Source organism: Mixophyes fleayi, chromosome 4, assembly GCF_038048845.1.
Source record: "Mixophyes fleayi isolate aMixFle1 chromosome 4, aMixFle1.hap1, whole genome shotgun sequence".
NCBI lineage: Eukaryota > Metazoa > Chordata > Amphibia > Anura > Limnodynastidae > Mixophyes > Mixophyes fleayi.
This window is the reverse complement of record NC_134405.1, coordinates 145,792,830-145,807,203: the sequence shown is the minus strand read 5'-3', so window position 1 is coordinate 145,807,203 and position 14,374 is coordinate 145,792,830. Positions and strand designations below refer to the sequence as shown.

The following is a 14,374-nucleotide window of genomic DNA, read 5'->3' as shown; positions in this document are numbered from 1 at the left end:
GCATTTAAGATGGATTAAAGCAGGGATAGATGGATGATGGGAATGCCAGATGGAAGGAGGTTGTAGTAGTCAAGATGGGTGATGATATGGATTATGGCATTTAATAAAGCGGTGAACGAGTACTTATTTTAATGAAAAGCTTTTTCTACAGTGTCTTTGTTTTATTACAGTAGTTTCCAATATGGCACTACAGGTCTTAGTGGGCCTTGCATTGCAGTTTTACAGGCGCCAGTATGTTCTGGCAGCCATAAATATGCTGGCCCTTGTAGTTCTATAAGCACTAGTATGCACAAGCAGTTTAAGGCTGCCAGGGCTTGCTGGGACCAATAGTGCCACATTTGAAAAATTGAAACATGTGTTGGGAGGAGCCCCAGTGCTATCATCATGGGGTTGATTTTTCCTGGGGGAGCTCAACATTTTTTTTCGGGCCCAATTCTTTTTTCTTGCCCAATTCCCTAGGGAATTCAGCCCCCGTTTTGAACAAGTTTGGGCTATGTCCCACTATAACATGGAGACACAACACTGTGAATTTCCCTGTCATAGTGTGATTATCCCAGCCTGTCATAGATTTGCGCAGGCTACAGCTTTTGCAGAAGGACCCCACAGTGTTTGTCCCCCCATCAGTGGTAACCAGTCGAGGCTATGAGTTTACTATGTTTAGTTCACTTGCAGGAATTCTTTTTTTAAATGTGTTTACTTAAGATAAGAACAACTCTACATAACCATTGAAATGTGCCATTTGAACGGAGCACAATTTACATTTTGGACGCAAATGTGTTTAACTCTACATGAGGCCCTATGGGTTTAGAAATACACATACGTTGAAACATTACAAGTCTCTAACAGCTACAACATAGTTATCTATTTACTACTTCCAGGTACAAGGGTTAAAGTCTAGGTTCAGGATACGTAACATAAAAACATGACTGTGGATGATCTCATGATCCGATGGGCAGAAAGAGATGATCCTTTGATTTGCAACAAACCATGTATTATTTTACATACATATAAAAAATATATATATTTTATTATCTTCAGTAATTTTTCTAAGAGGGATTTAAAGAAAACAGCTACTAGCAGTTCTATAATGAATGAAGAGTTTAGCTGTGATAATCTCTAGTCTAGAAGAAAGGGAAGCTGACATATATAAAACGTTAATAACTCTGGAAACATTATCCAAGCTTCTTTATCTGTATTATTAGAAATATTACTATAGAAAAGAAAATAGTTGTTGAGCTTTTTGCCCTGTTCATTTTAGAGTCAGTGTAGTTATCAGAGAAGCTTAGGTTCCAGCACTGCTAGAGTTAATCTCCGGAGAAATAGTGAATGCACCAGAAACATTGCTGAGCTCAGCGTACAGATTGGGTGCCAATCCGACTCAAGCTTAGTGCTATTCATGAGGAAACAAATTACTCAACTCAAGTTGCATTACCCATCACCATGAAGAGGCAGAGGGAAATTCTATGAGAGATAAACTCTCTTTCCTAATGTGCCCTTTTCAGATGAAATAATTAAGGAAAGTGTGCAATGCAGTCAATTTTCAGTAACACTTCACTTGAAATGTTCCATCATTACAAACTCATTAGATGCTTGTGCAGATCTCATATGCTTTTCCCAAAGGCATTCCGATGCAATTTAGTGTTAATGAACACTTAAAAACACTTCCGGATTAAGTTGTTGCAACAATAGATGTGATGAACTATAAAGTTGCATTAAAAAAATCAGTCTTCTATTCAATGTGCTTCAGATATACTGTAGAAAAGGAAGGCACTGACACAGGTCTCTCAGAGTATTTAACACATCTTCTTCTGAGACCTGCCAATCTCTTTACTAGATACTAGACTCCATAACTACAGATGAGTAACATTTTAAAATCTGTTTCACAAAATATTTGCCTTATTTTGCTTTGGACTGTGAAATTTTGCATTGGCTGAATTTTGCCTTAAGTATTGCCAGTCCTATCCCAACCACACAACAAAGCAGAACAAATTGAATGCCATTGCCCCAGCTCTTTTCACAGACTATATATGTCCCTAAATATACATTTTACAGTGCATAGTGATACTACATGCAATGGCAGAACATAACACCTTTACAACTGTATTGACTACAGCCTGTTCTATCGCCAAACTTGGTGCAAAATTTTGGCACAATTTCTCTCACCGTTACCAATAACATAAATATGGAATCAAGTTTACATAGATCCTATAGCATAGACTAGGTTTAAGTGAACCTATCATCAAACATTTCTTTGTATAGTTTTAGACCTAGAAAGGTTATATATGGGATTTGCTAAGTTGCAACATGCACATAGTAAGTTACCCAGCATTCCTCCCAGCTAAGTGCACAGACTTCTTTTTATTTCTGCCTCCACTCCATTCCAGTTTTTGACAGAAAACAGAAGAGAAAGCGATACCTGCACAGAGATCACTGACCTCTATTGAAAACAATTAACTGACTTGTTACACTTCCCCCTGTTCCTATTCTGTCATCTATCTGTCCAATAGCATTGTATGAAGCCCTTTAATTTCTTCTTTCCATGATTTATGCAGACTTCCAAACTGCGCTAAATTATTTTCTAGTTCCAATTTGTCCTGCTCACTACCTATCAACTACCTGCAGCCTCTCCGGGAACAGCCAGCAGTATAGAGTGGGTACAGCTTTGTTTGAGACTAAGTACTTATCACCTTGGTTTTTTAGGAGCCATTAATTTCTGAAATTACATAGATTCAACAAAACTTGAAAGGAATCCACTCTAAAAGTATAATTTATTACTAGTGTGCATTTATTGAGAGTGCTATAGGATTGTCCTAGTGTACTTTCTCTCACTGACTAATACTTCCAGAGGTAATAGTGGAGGCAATAGTTGTGAATGGTCTGAATTTACCAGTGGAATTATCGCATACATTAAGCAATGCGAAATCAGAAAGGACAACAATGCTAGTTGTACAATTAACATACTCATTTTTAGTTATGGAGCTGCAATATGATACCCTCCCTAATTTAAATCTCATCTTTGTTCCCATGCAACAAACTTAACTGACCATTTGCAATCATACTCAGTTAACAATTACCATATTATCCATGTCACAAACAATTTCTGGCTTTTATTTCTTGAACTGGCAACTCTGGTTTGGTTTCACTTAACCTATGATAAACTACACTTTCTTTCACAGTAAAAGATTTTTTCGGTGGGACTATGGGGAGAGTTGTGCTTCTCAGATGCGATTGGTAGGGCAGGCAATGATTTCATACACATATCAGGTTTATCCTGAGTGGTGGCTGTATCTAGTTGCACAATTGTTCCATCATCATTACTGTTTGGTATAGCTTTCTTTATAAGTAGTTTCTGAAAATTGGTGTTTAATGTTATTCGATTTGATCAGGCTGCACCACTAGAACCTGCAAATTAAGATTCCATTGCACCCAGTGGACGAAGTAAAAATGTAGAAGTGGCAGTATGGTAAATGTAATGGGAATGTAAGTGAATGGAATTTGATAGTTTTGCAATGAAGGCAGTAGGAGAAGTGATGGTATGGTATACCACCGTATACACCAGCTCATATGGACTACTGATTGCACCACTAACAAATGTTTGTCATTACAGTCCATAATTTCATGTGTTTGACTCATAGCTACAAATTTATCTAATTTTTTGTGGGTTTCTTTTGCACCAGTCAGTGTGTTGCATAAAATACAGCACTTGAGATGACAATGTATTGCCTGGGTATTTGTACACCAAAATAGCTAATGCCATTAGTGACAAATGGAGGATTTTTGTATAAGTCACTGCATTGTAAAAATTGAGATACCCATGTATTACACTTAAATAGCAAATGGTACTGATGACAAGTGCAGGAAAAATGTTTTGCACCAGTCAGTCCATTGTAAAAAATGCACCAATTGAAATGTCAATATATTGCCTTAATATTTGCAATGAAAAGTACAGTAACAATGGGTTTTGGATTTAATACTGCACTGAATGAATGTATCATAAAACCCCCCACAAATCTATTAGATTGTGAGTCACCATATTGTTAACTAAGTAGGATGTAAAATAATAAGTAGGTAAAATAGCCAACGTTGGTATTTACAAAGTGCCCAAATAGCACAAGTGAAGAATACAATAGCAAGAGGCAAGGCCATTGATAAGTCAGAGCTGAAGTCCCAAGTACAAAGAGAAGCATTCACAGCCATTTTTTCCTTAGAACTGTTACAAGTCGCTACTGCGGTGACTCATCTGCCGCTTGTACGGGCCACATCCCGGCTGTTGCCCTGCCGTGACTTCCGGGTTGCACTTCTTGGCTGTTACCAAGGCAATAGTTAGAACGCTTTCTCCTTCACTACCGCGGCCCGACTAATCTAATAACCGGATACGCGCGCGCACCTGTTAATTAATGAATCAGCCCCAGAAAGCTGATTGCTCTTCCCTGCATGGTCACTCTCTGATTGGCCAGTTCATGTATTTAAGGCAGTGAGAGCTTAGCCTCCCTGCCGGTTATAATGTTAATGTGCTGCACAGACTGCTGACCTGCTCTGTCCTGTGGATACCTTTGCTGTCCTTGACCTGTTAACCTGTTGTGACCTTTTGGCTTGCTTTTTCGACCCTGGTCGAATGCATGTGCCACTTGACCTCTGCCTGTTTCTTGATATTCTGTGTCTGCAACCTGCCCTGACCATTGGCCTGTTCCTCAACCTTTCTGCTCCCTAGTGAACCACGACCTTTGGCCTGTCCCTGGTTTCTGCCTACAGTATTCCGGTTTCTTACAGCGTGTGCTACGGTTTTACTGATAAGCTTCTAGTGCCTTAGAATTTAAATCCTGGGGGCAGCCGAGTACCTCCAAACGATACCAGTTCTACGGGAAAGGTGGCTGTTAAAGGTAAAGACATCTATTAGCTCGATTCTAAAAGCTTATCTAGTTAGCAGTAGTACCAACAAGAACAATCCAGGAGCAATGAGTGCAAAAGGGACTGTAAGCAACTTTTATAAGGCAATAGATATGTGACATTTGTTTTTCCTTGCTGATTAGTGTCTTTATATTATATCCACTGAGACTGGCCCTAGTCTCCAGGGGGTGTAAATTCACATCATTTTTGGGCAATGTGGACAGATTTGCTAATTGAGTCCCGAATCTGTGAAATTCTTCAGATTGTTGAAATCGGCCGGATACTTTCACATGTCTTTACTTTCTAATGCACCCATGTGCTCAGCCTGGTAATTGGCAGTAATATCGCAGCCAAGCACCACACTCCTACTCTGAGGAGCAGAGGAAGAGAGGAAGTCACCTCTATTTCCCGCCTGCTACAGTAATAAACAGTGAGGGCGAGAAGCCACGTCCAAGGGGTGGGGGAGCACTGCTTAAAGCAACCCCAGAGCGTGAGCCAGTCCTGCCATTGATTCCGAAGCACAAGGGCTAAAACCTATGACCTGTCCCTGAAAAACACCTTTCAATTGCAGCAGGCACCAGAGGCACCTGCCCATCACGGTGATGTCCCTGCTCAGCCTGTCAAGCATACGTACCAACTAAAGATTGTCTGTACTGTACTGTGGCACAAGCATTCAGTTTTGATGATGAGCTTTTCCACATGTTCCTTCTCCATTGTAAACAATAGAAAATGTCTTAATTTAATCCATTTGTGGAGTATGCAAAACATTTCTCAGAAGTACTTGTATGTAGTAGAGGTCTGTGGAAATCTCCATCATTGATTCTATAAATGCTGCAGCCTACAGTACCTGTACTTAATTTTATAATAGCTTTCTAATTTCTTAGCAAATACATTTCATGCTGGTTCATTAACCCTGGGAAAGGCATACACTTACATTTTATTAGTATCTGTTATTGATTGAATTAGACTGTTCGCTATAGGATTTATTTGAAAGGTGTTATCACAACCTGTAATGTGGTTAAAAAATAAACTTTTGCATTTGTGCTTTAACTTACCACAAAGTAGTACAGCAGTGAAGATCTTGCCATAAAGCGAGGCCTACAGTCTCCTACACAGACATCCACAAACCCAGCATGCTGGCTGGGCTTCGCATCCCCTATTTCACAGACGATTCTGGAAATATTGAAAAGAAAACCAATCAGTATCCATAGTGATTTAGAACTAGAAGTACCAGCAGTTGACTTCACAGAGGAATACTGTAAGACTACAGGGAGATCTACTACTGCTTGATTTACAGAAAGAGTGTTAGAATTTCGGTTATTTTATTGATTTACAGGTCGATTTCTTAATCACAGAATTTATCAAAGGCAAGTAGATCTATAGATCACCAATTTTCCGAATCTGAAAAAAAATTGTCGGAAAACACCTGAAATCACAGATCTAAAACAGGTGAATCTATGAAAGATCAAGTCAGATAAGTGAGAATAAAAAAAATATAAGCATGTACAAATATTGAATTGAATTTAAAAAGCTCTGTAAATTAAGTTCTCTATTGCTAGCCAAACGGGCTATCTATGGAATATTCTGATATTTGGACACCCGCCTGGAAGTATCAGGTGTATACCAAATATTCCAGCATTTTTGTTTGCTCGAGTTTCCATGTCCCTGGAGCTTCCCAGTAGGGATAATTTGCTTTTTATCACATCAATATAGATTCAGAAGTCTTTAATTAAGCGGGGTGTTCGTTCATTATCACCGAGATTATGCTCAATATTATAAGCTCTCACAAAAAAATGAAAGTTAAAAAATGACTGGTTGCTATGGGTTACAGATCCTCTTTATCAAAAGGATCTCAGCCTGCATATAAGATGTGTCTGCATTGAATTCAATCAATAAATTATTTGGGGTTTTTACTCAGCATCTGATTTACACTGGTTTCTATTTTTAACATATTACTACTGGTTGACTTTTGTGCACATGTGTACAGGGCCGGTGCTAGGGTCCTTGGCGCCCTAGGCACATTTTCAAAATCGGCGCCCGAGGAGACGGAGCAGAGAGGCGGCGATGGTGATCAATGGCCCTTCCCCCCCCTCCCTGTGGATGTATCTGAAGCTGTGCGGCAGCCGTGAAAGTTATGGTCAGCGGTCGCCGCACAGTTTTAAAGAAATTTTTAATCTGTGGTGCCCTCCAGGCACCCTCCAGAGCCCGGCGCCCTAGGCAACTGCCTAACCTTGCTTAATGGGAGCACCGGGCCTGCATGTGTACCAAACTGTATATATGAGCCGTATGTGTCAATTTCAACCTTCTTTCAACCTATGGACAAAATCTATTTTGCAGAGGCTCTTTCTAAAGTAGACATCACACATATAATATTTGCAAACTAAATATTTGTAGATTGAAATGTAGCTTTTCTAGAGCACTAAAATTGCATATTACAGACTCAACTCATATTTTTGTAAATACATAAATACAATATACTAATTTTAGGAGACACCCAAACAAACAAATAGGTGCAATATAAGACATTAGCATTAAGTAGGAAAGTATTCATGATCAGAATTTGTAGCTAAATAAGCCTTTCATATTTGTTGGATTTCTGTCAAAAGCACAGCAGTATATAATTATCAATAACAACTCACTGCTCTGCGGGGATATATTCCTCAATCAAAGGAGTACACTTGACTTCTGCCACTTTTACGTCATTCTCAATTTCCCAAAATTCCAAGCCCAAATTTTCTCCCCGAATAGTTACTTTTGTGCCTCCTTCACGGGGACCAGTTACAGGAATGATCTGGAAGAAAGCAAAAAGTAATTTGTGTATGTTCATATTAGTAGACTGCCATTTGCAACCAGAAAATAGTAATAAACATGACTTAGTAAAATAAACTATCTATCTCATGAAGCGTTAACAAACTGATATTAGTAAAGGTTGTGCAGAAGATGTAGATTTTTTAACATCATCATTCCTGGTGGCCTTAAGCCACACATAAACCCTTGTAGGTCTCAGCATTGAATGAAAAATTAGCTCACTGGTGAAGTCTGCTGCCCTAGAGACTTGAGATAAGCCTTTATTGAGCTATGTAGCCTCCAACAACTCTCCAAGCCTTTCTAACCTTTATGGCATGTTATTGAATATGCTACACTTTGATGGATTGCTTCCCCTCTTATGCATTAATTGGAACAAAGAGAAATGCTTAAGAGAAACACCTCATTTGCATTGGTATATACCTGTACTGTTTAAATGACTCTATTACAAGTTACACACTGAAGTTTTCCAAATTTCCAATTGTTCTCCAAATTGCTGCTCATGTTAATACTTTGTTCTGCTTGCAACTGTGTTGGCCTCAGTATACAACTAGTGGACTTTCCAAACCTTTATTCACATATCCTTCTTCCTACATCCTATACTAGTTGTAAACCATAAGTAAGTAACATTTGAAACAGCACAATATGGTATTGATATTTCAGTAGGCTACATAATCTTAACAAATTAAACAGTGTGCTCACTATGGTGATCTATGAACCAGGCTACAATGCAAAATGCTTATATTTATACATTTTCATAGGTTTACATTGGGCAGAGACTGGATTTAATAACATGGGAATCTATGGAATAATGTGGTACTCTCTTTTCAATGTCACAGCAATAACATAATAAACTTTAGAATTGTTAAATATATCTGTTAATACACTATATGTGGAATATAGACTATAGAAAGGAATATGGCATTGGACTGACCTATGTTCCAAGGCTTGTTTACTTCATGGGATATTCATTTAAAAATATGAAATGACCATACATTTATCACTTCAATTTCTATGGGAATTTACAGTGTGCTAATTACGAGAATATTCGTCCTAAATCATGTATAGTCTTGTTTAGGGTATAGAGAAATTTGCTAGTATATGGATATAAACCATCAAGACAATAGCAGTACTAACCAGACCTGGAAGAATTCAAAATATAATGACCTGACAAAAGTGTTAGAACATTTTATATATATATATATATATATATATATATATATATATATATATATATATATATATAAATATTTATATATACACACATATATATATATATGTATAATATATGCTAATGACAACCAGAGTTCAGCCATTTCAAAAAAAACAGCACCCTATTAGCCTTTATCCAATAGTCATCTCATGATAGACCACCAGCTGTGTCCTTAAAATAACCATGTTGTGACTATTTTAGTTTCAAAAGATATGTGAAGAGACCTGAACTGTTATTACAGATATTGGCTGGTGTAAGTTCCATGCTAAGTGCACTTACTGAAATACTAAAGCTTAGCGCTACCCCTTATCTGTAAAAAAATCAGATGTGGTGCTGGCAATAGCCATTCTGGTGACCTGTGCCATTCATACCCATACTGCTCAACACATAAATATTTAACATATATATTTAGCAATATATATATATTTAGCATTTATAAGACAAAAAAGCCCACAAGTGTAATAACTTTAGTTTAAATGTCACTTCTATGCTCAGAAAGTACTGTTTAATTAAGAGACATTTCCATGCTAATGCCTTGCTGGCTTAATGATAATGTGGCATGTAAGTTACATTTTAATAATTAATGGGCAAAGAGAAGGCTTATCCAATATCATATATTATTCAATAAACTAATTTGATTCATTCCTAGTGTATCAGAATAAGACTTTAGTTACATTAAACATTTTATAGAACACATCATATTCCCCTATTTCATCCTATTGTGGTCCATTTTTCATGCACTTGCTGGATATAATGTAGAATATAATTAATGGAGGCCTATTATATCAAATCAATGCTAATAGGGAAATTAATTGGCATTTATTTTCTAATTATCAGTGGAAGCTGAGCAGTCGTATATTTAGCATATCTTGTACGCAATGAATTCAGCTCTCTTCTTAACAGTGCACTGATCTACGGAGCCAATGTTGGAAGCGGCTTCACAACAGGGTACTCCTCAAGCAGCTGACAATGCATAATGATCACTTCTTATTATTAAAGGCTTTTTAAAGTACCATTAGTGATACGTATTTTTGAACAGGTGTGATGCAGGCAAGGGAAAAAGCAGGGTGAAATATCTACTTGCGAATGTGATAGGGTAAATGAGCTACTGTAGATTAAAGTTAATTAATATTAGAAGTAAAGTAGCCAAGGACCTGAGATAAAAATATTAACTTCAGGATACAGTATGTTCAACATTCAAAAAAAAGAAATAATGATATATATATATATATATATATATATATATATATATATATATAATCACGTAAGGATCCTACAAATGAATGTGGTGGATCACCATTATCTGGCATAATAAGCAAGTGTGACTGTCTGAAATGCTATCTTCTAAGTTACCTTGAGTAAAGTACCCTGAATGTCATCTATAAGTATCGATAAGGAATAAAAGTGCACATATCACCAATCAATGTCATTATTAGTGTAACAATGACTGACCTCTATTCATGACTTCAATGATCAATATCTGCATTGTTTTGTTTATTTTGCTGACATTACACACAAACTTTGTATTTTAATGTGCGATAATTAATTGTGATTTAAAGATTAGATAAAGCCATTTAATTATTTGCAATAATATAGAAACAAATTACTTTGTTGGGACCTGGATCATCTGCTGTACATTAATCTCAGGATGTCCTGTTCATATCGGGCAGAGTAGGGATAAGAGTTGTATTTTTAGTATTGGCTTATATAGACCTGTTTTCTAATTGTTACCTACAGGCCAGATAGATACTATTTAAAAAATGCAGGCCTAGCCAACCTGTGACTCTCCAGGTGTTGTGAAACTGCAAGTCCCAGCATGCCCTGCCAGCTATCAGCTGGCTATCTACTGGCAAAGCATGCTGGGGCTTGTAGTTTCACAAACACCTGTGAGTCACATTTTGGACAGGCTTGCAGTAGAGTCATAAGATTGGTTGGGAAGGTGTGGCTGTAAAAACAGCTTTGGAGGATCACATCACACCTGTAGACAGCCTACTAGACATACCTGATTTAGGAAATGTTTTGTCTATATAAATATAGCAAAATGTTTTACAAAATGTGTGCACATGAAATATAATGACACAAAAAAGAGTACAAGCCTACAGTAAGTATTACTGAACAGAGTCAAATTACAGCATGACTCCAATGCAAATAAATGTAATTTTCTTTTGTCACAGGTTGTCTGTACCAACATTTCCTTGCAAACAATATAGTGACTCATTGGATAAAACATAACATGCAATGGGTAGTGAAAGTTTTGTAAGAATAAATTACAATTATTACAGGAAATGGAAAAAAAAATAGGCTTTAATGTGCAAGCCTGTACTTTAATTGAGAAGTGAATCACAGTTAAAACACAGAGTTTATGAAATATACAGAGTAGGCGTCTACAAGCTGCAAGGCTGTAATGGTGCTATAGCATCATAATAAATACAATGGATCATAACAAACTGTCAGACTTTACACCCGCTGCTAACAGCAGTATAATGTTATAGCTTTGCTTGTCATCATCAGGGAAGTATTTTGCATCTGGGAAATTTTATAGTCTTCTAATTTCAGAGTGCCAATATAAACGTAGTCATCAGTAAATAACCTTAGCTGATTATATATCCTTTCCTCCCATTCCTTTGCTGTATGTACAGTATTTCTTTTGGAGAGAGGCTAATAAAAACATTAATATCCAGACCTGTTGGTAGCTGCAGTATATATATATATATATATATATATATATATATATATATATAAGTATACACATAAGATTAATATATGGTCACATCCATTCTAATGCCGTGGAGAACATGCCTACACACATGTATCCATATTAAATAAATTACCAGCACATTTAGTGTACACTTTATAGCATCAGGGGAATCATCAATAATACTGTAGATTATCTCTAGGTTATTCAGATGTTGATTGCAGCATGAATGAGAGCCATGTCTTACTTACCTGTGTTATTCTGGGATTTGCACACTTCGCATGTGTCCCTGAGAGCTCAAGCCAGGGGATTTCTGCAGGTAAACAGTGCTGCTTGAGGGTACATTTGCCTTCTCCTACACACCAACCACATTCAAAATCTGGATCAGCCTTTAAGCACAGGCCGCAGCTCGGTCTCTTAGCACCGCACTTGTACAGATGCACTAGGAGCAAAGGAACACTTTAGAAGCAAGATAAGCATAGGTGTTGATGATAAATCAGACAGAAGTAACATAACTATCATCAGTGACTGTATTGCAAGCTTTAGATCAGTAGGTTGGCTCAACGGGATAAATGGATATTTGCTTTCTACAAAGAGAAACCCCCTTACCCTTCCCAAAGAATTACAAGAATCCCTCAATAGATCTATCAATATATCTACCCGCAGATGCAGGTAGGCTGACACTCTGCCTTATACTGGTACATAGAAACATTTTCAGTTTAAATCATAGCACAGCACAATATATTCTGTAAGCAACATCCATTTTTTTTGTTTTCCGAATGCATTCTAACTGAAAATTGAGGGTTTTGATGGTGCATGGATATACTTAGTAGTCACAGAAAATAAACGATATGGAAATGTGTGACTATGAAGTGATTCAGTTTCAATGAGAGTTATAAAAAATGAGTACTGAAAAGGTTAGGCCTATGATACTTAACAGTAGATAAGTGCTGTTACCATGGAAACTGTTTCCTAGCCCAATCCGAAGTTTCACTTTACCTTTGTTCAGAGCTGGATTGTCAATGCTGAAATCCCCATTCCAGACCACGGTCAGCTCCACCGGGAGACTGTCAATCTCCATCCCTTCGTAGTAATACTTAGGAGAGAAGAAAATGGAAATTTGGAATTGAGAGGTCCTTGAGATGTATTTCAATTTTCATTAAGGCTTAAGGACATACAGAATAGCATGAATGCATCTTTTGGAAACATAGGTCCAACCAGAGCTAAGAATTTGAGGTCCGGTGTGCAGGATAACATTTTGGAGAGAACTGCACAGGGACGTTCTGTGAGCATGCTATTAAAACCTGTACAGGCAATAACAATTTCAGCATAAAAACAACAAAAATGAAACTAAAATGTAACTGCAAAAATACACTTGGTGATCAAGGATCTCATAAACATTTGGATTTGTAAAATATTGTTGCATATGTATAGTTATAAAATTATACAGGATAAAATTTGGATTTATGTATGAGGGGGATGAAAGAATGCTGTTGTATACAAATCCATAGATTGCAGCTATATAAAATATTTACTATACTTTCTCCACCTCCCGAAAACTCTTTCTGTTATCACAAAGATAGCACTATCATTAAATTCATCTTAATAGCCATCAATGGACCTGCAAAAGTCCTTCTTTATTTCTTGAAAAAGTGACCAGAATAGGCGTCACAAATGTCCAGAGGCTTTATATAAATAGAGTAGTTTATTCGTCATCCTCCAACACAGTCTCCTAGATCCTTGATCCGATATATATTGGGTCATGGCAGAAAATAGACTCTACAGAGGGATTAACATGAATATAAGTCCATAGGTGCTGTTTGTTCCATAAATCACTACCTATTGTGAGTAGTTTACTTAGGGATATATTTACAGAATTTATACATACTTCGCTATATAGCTGCCCCCTTTTTTCTTGTTTAGACAAAAGGGTTTCTTTTTGAGATTTAAAGCTGGCATGTGTTTTCCATAAGCCTCTCAAATCAATATAGTATGTAAAACATGCAGAACACAAAGCATAAAAGATAAGTCTAATTTGTAGAGGAATTTGTTAACAATAAATGTATTTTTTTCTTTTTCTTTGTGTTTGTTTTAAGGGCAGAATACTTGTTGAGTGGATAAATCTAGGAATTATTGGGTTTGGTGTAAAAGCCTTTAAAAAGAAATGGAATCTAATACAATTACTGGCCTGCACAGGAACAAGAGAAACTCATGTACATCTAATGACAAGGAGTGTGCACACTAGTCTTGCCGGAGGGCTGCCATTATTTGCTGCTGTGATGTTTAGTTCAGTCATTGTAAAGCCAAGAAGCCATATCAGCCCTGGAGAAAGGGAATATTTCAACCCATAAGGCATACACAAGCTATGTAAAGCTCTTTTGTGAAATGTCAAAATGCTGTTCCAAAACGGCACGAAAAGGGGCAAAAACACTGTCCTTTCAGAACTTACTTATTTTAGACTGGAAAAATTTACATGCTACGCTCAAGCGATGTAAAGAAACTGGTCACTATTTTCAGTAAATGAAAAGTAATTGAGAATTGAATGTTCAGTACACCCATAACTCATTTACCAAGCCAGCTGTTACATAAACCCTTTTCAGCCAATGCCTGAATAACGTTTATTCTCTATGATATGGTGTAGAAGATATTGGAACATGTGCAATGTGATGGTGACAGAGCAGTAACTGCTCATATCAAGCAATTGGAGGAAAGCACAGAAAGAGAAATCTATGCATTTAGTAAAAGTTGAAGAATGACACGTACAAGCCAGTAAA

General features: G+C 37.1%; 1 protein-coding gene across 1 annotated transcript in view; it reads right to left on the bottom strand.

The window, feature by feature from the left end:
- The window catches only part of PLXNA4 (plexin A4), a 591,306-nt gene that overhangs the window by 87,100 nt on the left and 489,832 nt on the right, over positions 1 to 14,374 (bottom strand). The window contains exons 11-14 of the mRNA XM_075208549.1: positions 12,600 to 12,696; positions 11,852 to 12,042; positions 7,527 to 7,678; positions 5,943 to 6,060 (exon numbers count right to left, since the gene is read on the bottom strand). Of these exons, the coding sequence (XP_075064650.1) occupies positions 5,943 to 6,060; positions 7,527 to 7,678; positions 11,852 to 12,042; positions 12,600 to 12,696 (558 nt within the window). The remainder of the gene's footprint in view (positions 1 to 5,942; positions 6,061 to 7,526; positions 7,679 to 11,851; positions 12,043 to 12,599; positions 12,697 to 14,374) is intronic.